Below are 7,738 nucleotides of genomic sequence, written 5' to 3' on the forward strand. Positions count from 1 at the left end.
ACAACTTTTATAGCACCAATGGAAATATAGGAGCTAAGTGACTAAAAATGGCAAAAGGTGTTTTTCAGACCCCAAGTTCTGTAGATGTATTTATCGTGGGCTCTGAAGCAGACAGCTCTGGAATCTCAGCTTGGTTTCTCATCCAGCACCCATTAAAGCAGGCCAAAAGAAAGAAGACAGACCAGCATGAGCAACTTTACAGTTGATGAAGTTAAGGCCTGTGCCTTATGTGGTGGTTTGATGTGGGTTAAAAATTCACTGAATTGTTTCACATTTCTTTTCTTTAGATACAAAACATGGCAACTGGAGACGGTGCAAATCAAACCACTGTTACAGAATTAATTCTTCTAGGATTCAGTGATCTTCAGCACCTGCAGATTGCCTTATTTCTGCTGTTTCTAGTGATCTATGTCTCTACCATGGTGGGGAACATGCTCATCATAGCACTAGTTGTATTGAACCGTAACCTACACACTCCCATGTACTTTTTCCTTGGGAATCTGTCCTGCTTGGAGACTTTTTACACATCAACAATCTTGCCCAAAGTTCTTGTCAGCTCCTTGACTGGAGATAAAGCCATTTCCATTCCTGGTTGCATTGCCCAATTCTATTTCTTCACTGCTCTGGCAGTTACAGAATGTTGCCTCTTAGCTATAATGTCATATGACAGGTACCTAGCAATATGCAAACCCCTGCATTATGCAACACTGATGAATATGAAGGCTTGCCTTTTCATGGCCTCTGGGTCATGGATTAATGGGTTTCTGGCAATGTCAATAATGACGTATCTGATGTCGAGGTTGACATTTTGTGCCCCCAATGAAATTGACCATTTCTTTTGTGACCTTAGCCCTGTAGCGAGAATCTCCTGCAGTGACACACAAATATTTGAACTGATGGGATTCATATTCTCAATCTTCTTCATTCTGCCTCCCTTTTTATTGACTCTTTCATCATACATGTTTATCATTGCTGTCATACTGAGGATCCCATCTGCCACTGGCAGAAAAAAGGCCTTCTCCACCTGCTCTTCTCACCTGCTCGTAGTTACAATCTATTATGGGACTCTGATTGCTGTCTATGTGCTCCCTAATACTGAAAATATAAGGAAGCTGAACAAAGCCTTCTCTGTTTTTTACACCATCCTAACACCACTGGTCAACCCCCTCATATACAGTCTGAGAAACAGAGAAGTGAAAGAGACCCTTAGAAAATCTATTGGTAATCTTATTCATGGTATAAGATCATGGAAATTCAAGGCCTTGTCTTTAGAGTAGTATTGAATTGACAATGCTGAACTCTCATTATTTATTCTTTATGTCATATGTTCTGCCTTTCTCACTAAGATTCAAGGTGCATTACACTGTGTGAGAGTTGTAAGTATCAAGGACAATTTCATATACAATGCCGTAGGGTAAATAAACTCAAGTTTACAAAGACTTGAATACAGAGTTGAAGAAATGCTGCGTCAGAACATAAGCAATTCTAGGGCTGACATAGGAGCACATATTTAAAACAACAGATAGTACATAAGGCAACAAATTGATGAAGTCTGTGATCCCTCTCCTAATCAAAAATACGACAAACAAAGAAGAGGAAGTCAAACTCTCATCACAGAATTAATTCTCCAGGTATTAGGCAATGTTCATGGCCTACTGAGTAATATTTTTTGCTTGTATCTACTGATGTACATCAATACTATAGCTGGGACTACTCTCATTGTATCATTAGTTGCATCAAGCAATAACCACATACACACACACACACAGGAGGGGGTCAATTGTAAACCTGCCCTCCTTGAAGACTTTCAGCATTTCAACCATCTTACTCAAAATTTTTGACTCAGTCTTCCTCCAACCAAAGATGAGAATTCATCCAGTGCAAGGGAACAATTAAACTTACAATTCTTAGTACACTATTTGTGGAAAGTGGATTTTAAATACCAGATATTTATTTGAAATTGACAAGGCTTATTCAGAAATCTGTGGGCCCACAAGCATCATCAGCAAATACATTTAATGGGGCAGGGGAGGGACTTACCAAATGTCCACATACAATTGAGGGGGAAATTCAGGATGATTTTGTGGTTTAGTACATCAATATATAAATTGCTTGAAGATCTGCAGGAGTTCCCAGTAGCAACAAAGGAGAGTTAATTCCTCACAAAAATATTGCATGAACAATCTCACACACAGTTAAAAGAAATATAAATGCAGTGGTACACCTGACCTGGCCCATTACCCATCACTTATCCAGCTTGGCACCCAGCCTCCTGTGGATATGTGGTGCTGCTGCCCGGTTGAGAAAGTGGCCTGCCACTCTGGGCACCCAACCAGCCTCCTATGGTGTCACAGTGGTGTCTAGGAATGGCCAGGCAGCCCGAGGGCCCATCTGGCCTCCTGTGGCTGCATGGAACTGCCCTATGGCCACAGGGGTGGCCTGCCACCCCAGGTGTGTGGCTGGCCTCCTGTAGCAGTGTCCAGGAGCAGCCAGCCAGCCACAGCCAGTCTGTGAACCTCACCCTTTAGCCTCACTGCCTAGTTTTCAGGCCATGGTTTAGAATTAGGGAAGGTAACTCTTTAGATTAGGAACTTTTCCTTTTACTACAAGATATTGATATGGAAGGAAGCTAGTTCAATAAAACTGCAAGTTGTATTTTTCTATGATTTTGTCTGAAGACTAATTAATGCACATTTTAAGGGTTTAAATGCTTCTGCCTAAATAACTCTGCTGTTACTCTGCTGTGTTACTATAAAGGTTTCACATAACTATAGTTTCAAACCAAGAAACCTTCATATAAAAACTTCCAACAGGTTTGCCCTCATGCTCACCAATCTGTCAGTAATCCATGGGAGGTGGCAAGCCCCCAGAGGTTTTCCGCCACTGGCAGACACCCCAGGAAGACACATGGCACACGTGCTCCCAAGAGGCGTGATGACATTTCCAGAAGTGACATCATCACACCGACCACAGGAGTGCTCCTGTGCTTCATTTGGGGCTGATTTTGCTGTGAACTGTGACTCACAAAAGCTCATACCCCACCACAAATTTTGTTATAGGTGCTACTAGATTCTTGCTGTTTTTCCTCCTCAGAGTTCAGCATTCTTCATATCCCAGCCAAAGCACGTGCTACTACTTTCAGTCACGGTCCTGCTCTTGCATATGTGTTTTGTAATTTTATTAGGATAGTCTATGGAATTGCCACATTTGGGATTCAAAGATGCATTTCTGATTTGACTTATTAGATCTATGTTCATCAGGGGTACTTGTTTTCCTCTATCTGCCTAATTTCTGTAGAAGCAAGTAACCTGACTTTAAAAAAAGAGATCATAAGTATTGTTTCAAATGACCTGAATAATTTAATCCCATGTGCTTGAATTGCAAAAACAGTTTCATTCATCAATATACTCAATAGATCATGAGGGATATAAATCCCATGGGCTAGAAACCTGAGAAAACATATATGTATACTGCAAAGCAGAACAGTAAATGTATCAGATGCAGCAAAATATAGAATCTGCATCTGCCTTATGGAAGGCTGAAAAGGTATGTTGGAAGATAATACATAATTGCAAGCTATAGAGTTCTGTCACACAGTAAGGAACTTCTGAAAATTAAATATGCTACTATATTGGAGGTTTATAGGGAAGAGATGTTTCACAAAGTATGTGGACAGTATCACCCCCTCTATCAGCACACTGAAATTTCTATCAGAAAGGCAGCAAAAAGGGGGCTAGTCACATACAAGGCGGGAATTTCTATTTCCTCTAGAGACGTTCCTGTTACACAGAAAACTATGGGCTTGGCTACAACCAACTCTTTTATTCAATCTCACCTATTAATCTTAACGCTGATCTTTTAAAATTGTTTTTGATGTTTTTAAATGATGAGAAGGTGCTATACACATGAGCACATAGCAATGAGCTGAGTGTTAGGTGAGATTTAAAGAACAAGTAAGGATTGAAACCACTGGCAGCAAATGTACACAATGCCCTATCCCGTGTAATTGCTGCAAGCATTGCTACACTCCTGATCACTAAGTCAGGACATGAACATGAACCTTCATGTCCTGAGACACAATATCTTTGGATGTAAGGTGTTTGGAACACACAGCATGGGGCTGATTTGTGTACATGCCATGCAATCCTAATCCTCTTGCATTGTTTATTGGATATCCCATCTCACTGATTATATTGATTTACACTGTAAACTCTTTCTGGACTCTCAGTGAGAAAAATGCAGTGTTCAATATAAGCTAGAAAAATCAGACAGTGGAAATATGACATGTACACAAATAGATTATTATCAGTTTTTTTGCAATTACCCACTAGTGTAGCTCACACTCACCTTGTAGATAGTGATTATAGGAATGTTCAACACAGTGTCTGCCTTTGGAAAGTGTCCAATTGTGGGAGAAAAGACAACTGTGCAATTGCATAATACCTCGTTGCTCTTACCCTTGCCACCACATATATTCTAAAATGATATACATGACTTTATAAGCATATACATACATTCATTTTATATTATAATTGCAAGGAAGTTTTAAAAAATTGCAAAACTGTTGTGAGGAGGAATGCTGACAATGTCATGAGTGCTAGACAAAGGAAAGCCTCCAAAATTGGTGCTTCTTGGTTAAATATATTTGAAATCTCTTGTAGACCCAGTTTTTCAGAACTTGCATGGGGAAATGGAAATGGATGTTTTTACTGAATGCAGCAAAAAGCTATCCTTCCTAGTCCTAAAATATTACCTCTGTACAGTTTGTCCTTCCTTCCTTCTTTCCTTCCTTCCTTCCTGGCTTAAATATCGGCATCCATATTATTAATTACAGAAGACCATGCCAACTTAAAGAGATACATACATTTTACCATGAGAAAAATGTCCTTGATTTTGTCTAAGCATTCTTAAATTACAAGAAAAGTTTTTGATTTTCAATATCTCACAAAAAAATCAAGAATTTGTTCCCAGACTTCTGGATGGGAAGAAAGGGGTGTTACCTAAATGAGCCTTCTTGTGAATGGGGGAATGAGCAAGCAAGGAGAAGGCCGAGTGAGAGATAGTAACTAGTGAGATCCTCCACCAATTTTTACCAAGTCCCTTCCCCCAGGATACTAACGAGATGGGTGTTTTCCAAAACAAAAGTAATTTTTATTGAAGCAGAAAAACAACACTCAGAGATAGATAAATGCATATATATCACATAGACACAAGAGTCCTTGGAATAAACAGAGAAAATGGGGAATAGAATAGATTTCAAGTAGTAGTTACCTATCAGAGGAGTAGAGAGGTCCATGGAGAAAGGAGTGAACGACCAGGATTGCTCGGAGAAGTTCTCAGTGAATACTGAGGGTACGGCACCTGTTTTGAAGTGCACACACTTTGGCTAGGGCAAAACCCAAATATTTGTAGGGCAAAATATGCCATGGGGCAGAGTGGTCCTTTGGATCAAAGACCTTAGTGGTTGCTTCCTGGGAAGGCAAGTGGTTTGGAGTGACTTTGATCCTGGAGTGTGACAAAAGGGGGCGATTGTCTATTCTGGTAGCTGACAATAAAATGTTAGTTTTCATTAAATGTCTCCAGGTATGGATGATGGACTTTGAAATTTAGATTAAGTATTCCCAGGAAGGAATAAAGCTTTCCAGAGATGATCAATATCTCTTGATTGCCAGACAGGGTCTTAGCAGGGGCTCTGATCAAAAGGGATGAAAGGGAGAGAAATGGCTGAAGGGTGTCAAAATGGAAATCTCACAAGCACTTTTCTTGTCAGAGATCTTGTAAGTCTGCAGCTGGGGGGGGGGCAGAAGTCAAAGGGGCCTAATCTCTCAGTATTATTCACATTTTGATTCCCCCAGGTGGGAGCTGGCATCGCCTCCCCCTCTCAGGTGGCTGGCTATTGTGGCTTGCAGTGCACATGCGGCTATCCATGTGCATATTAGATGGTAGACAGCTAGGTGGCCTGCTTACTGAGGTATCAGAAAATGTATGCCACACTCACTTTCTAATTCTGATTTCTTCCCCTCAGCTCAGAGATTACCATGATGATGGGACAAGACAATCAGACAAGTCTCAGAGAATTTGTGCTTCTGGGATTCTCCAGAGATCGTGGAACCAATGTGTTCCTTTTTGTAGTGGTCCTCTGTATGTACCTCTTCACCTTGGCAGGGAACACACTCATTACTGTGGCTATCCGTGTTGATACACGGCTCAACACTCCCATGTACTTCTTCCTGAACAATCTGTCTGTCCTGGACATATGCTACACAACTAGTGTCGTGCCTCAACTGCTGGTCCATTTCCTGACTAATCAAAAAAACATCTCTTTTACCCGGTGCATAGCACAACTTTCTATCGCGCTATTCTTTGGTAGCATTGAATATGTACTGTTAGCATTTATGGCCTATGACAGATATGTGGCTGTCTGTCATCCTTTGCATTACAAAACTATAATGAATAGGAGGGTGTGCATCCAGATGATGATGGCTTCCTGGATCTCTGGCTTTATCAATGCTGCAGTACATACTGCATTCACCATGCACCTTCACTTCTGTAGGTACAACATCATCAACCACTTTGTTTGCGAACTCCTAGCCGTTATCAATCTGGCTTGTTCAGATACTTTTGTTAATGATATTGGACTTATGGTGTCAGGAGTTTTTGTCCTGTTTATCCCCTGTACTCTGATAATGCTCTCCTATGTGTATATAATCAGTGCTATCCTGCGCATCCGCTCTGCAGAAGGCCGGCACAGAGCCTTTTCCACATGCACTTCTCACCTGACTGTGGTCACCCTCTGTTATGGCACAGCAATGTTTGCTTATATGACTCCTAAAGCCAAGACATCCCCCAACCGAGACAAGGTGCTTTCTTTCTTATATGCAGTGGTTACACCCATGCTCAACCCTCTCATATACAGCTTAAGAAACAAGGAAGTAAAAGCAGCCCTTACCAAAGTAGTGCAAAGGAAAAAAATTGTTTTAGAATGATGACTTTTTCTGTGTCAGACTGTGGCTAAATAAGGCACTCACTACAGGGTTCCCTTTAGAAGCAAACACAAGTCCATTGTTTGGAAAAGGAAACTTTACTGCAGAAAAGGTCCATTATAGTCCACTGTCCTGAATAGGAGAATCAGGATGGTACATGATCATTGTTACCAATGAAGAGCCAGCATAAGATACAGAGTAACAATACCCATTTGGATCAGCCTCCCCCCACAGTTCTCAAAACAACATCTCTCAGTCCTGGGAAGCTGCTCTCCTTCAAGGCCAATGCTTGGTGGAACGGTGTTAGACAAAACAGTCTCCTCCGGTGGGAATGCTGCCTGGGAACTGGTGCACCTGGGAAGAAAACACTCAAACACTAGAAGCATTAGAAAATGGAGTCAGTACAGTTTAGGTATACACTGGACCTGACATTCTGCCCCCCTTAAAACAGATCCCCCCCTGGCTTATATGGGTAGCGAGTATGAAAAGCTTTGGTTAATCTAGGAGCATGAACATGTGCAGAGTTCACCCATTCATCGTAACCAGAATCAAAGTCCTTCCATCTAATGAGGTAAAAAAGCTGATTTCGTTTGAGTTTAGAGTCCAAGATTTGTTGTACCTCATAGTGTATTTGGTCGTCAATCAAAGTTGGAATGGGTGGAGCTTTGACGTGCCATTTGTTGTCGATGGGAGCTCTCTTTAGAAGACTGACATGGAACGTATCGTGCACATGGCGCAGGTTCTTGGGCAAAGTT

General features: G+C 41.3%; 2 protein-coding genes across 2 annotated transcripts; both read left to right on the forward strand.

Annotated features, from left to right (window-relative positions):
* Positions 1-296: 296 nt before the first annotated feature.
* Positions 297-1,277, forward strand: LOC129339168 (olfactory receptor 5B21-like). Its single transcript, XM_054993772.1, has one exon. It carries the CDS (start codon positions 297-299, stop codon positions 1,275-1,277), a length of 981 nt encoding a protein of 326 aa, XP_054849747.1.
* A 4,767-nt stretch (positions 1,278-6,044) lies between these two features.
* On the forward strand, positions 6,045-6,986 carry LOC129339169 (olfactory receptor 2F1-like). The gene has a single exon (XM_054993773.1). The coding sequence runs from the start codon at positions 6,045-6,047 to the stop codon at positions 6,984-6,986; it is 942 nt and encodes a 313-aa protein (XP_054849748.1).
* The last annotated feature ends 752 nt before the right edge of the window (positions 6,987-7,738 follow it).

The sequence above is a fragment of the Eublepharis macularius genome, chromosome 12 (genome assembly GCF_028583425.1).
Source record: "Eublepharis macularius isolate TG4126 chromosome 12, MPM_Emac_v1.0, whole genome shotgun sequence".
In the NCBI taxonomy this organism is placed as follows: domain Eukaryota; kingdom Metazoa; phylum Chordata; class Lepidosauria; order Squamata; family Eublepharidae; genus Eublepharis; species Eublepharis macularius.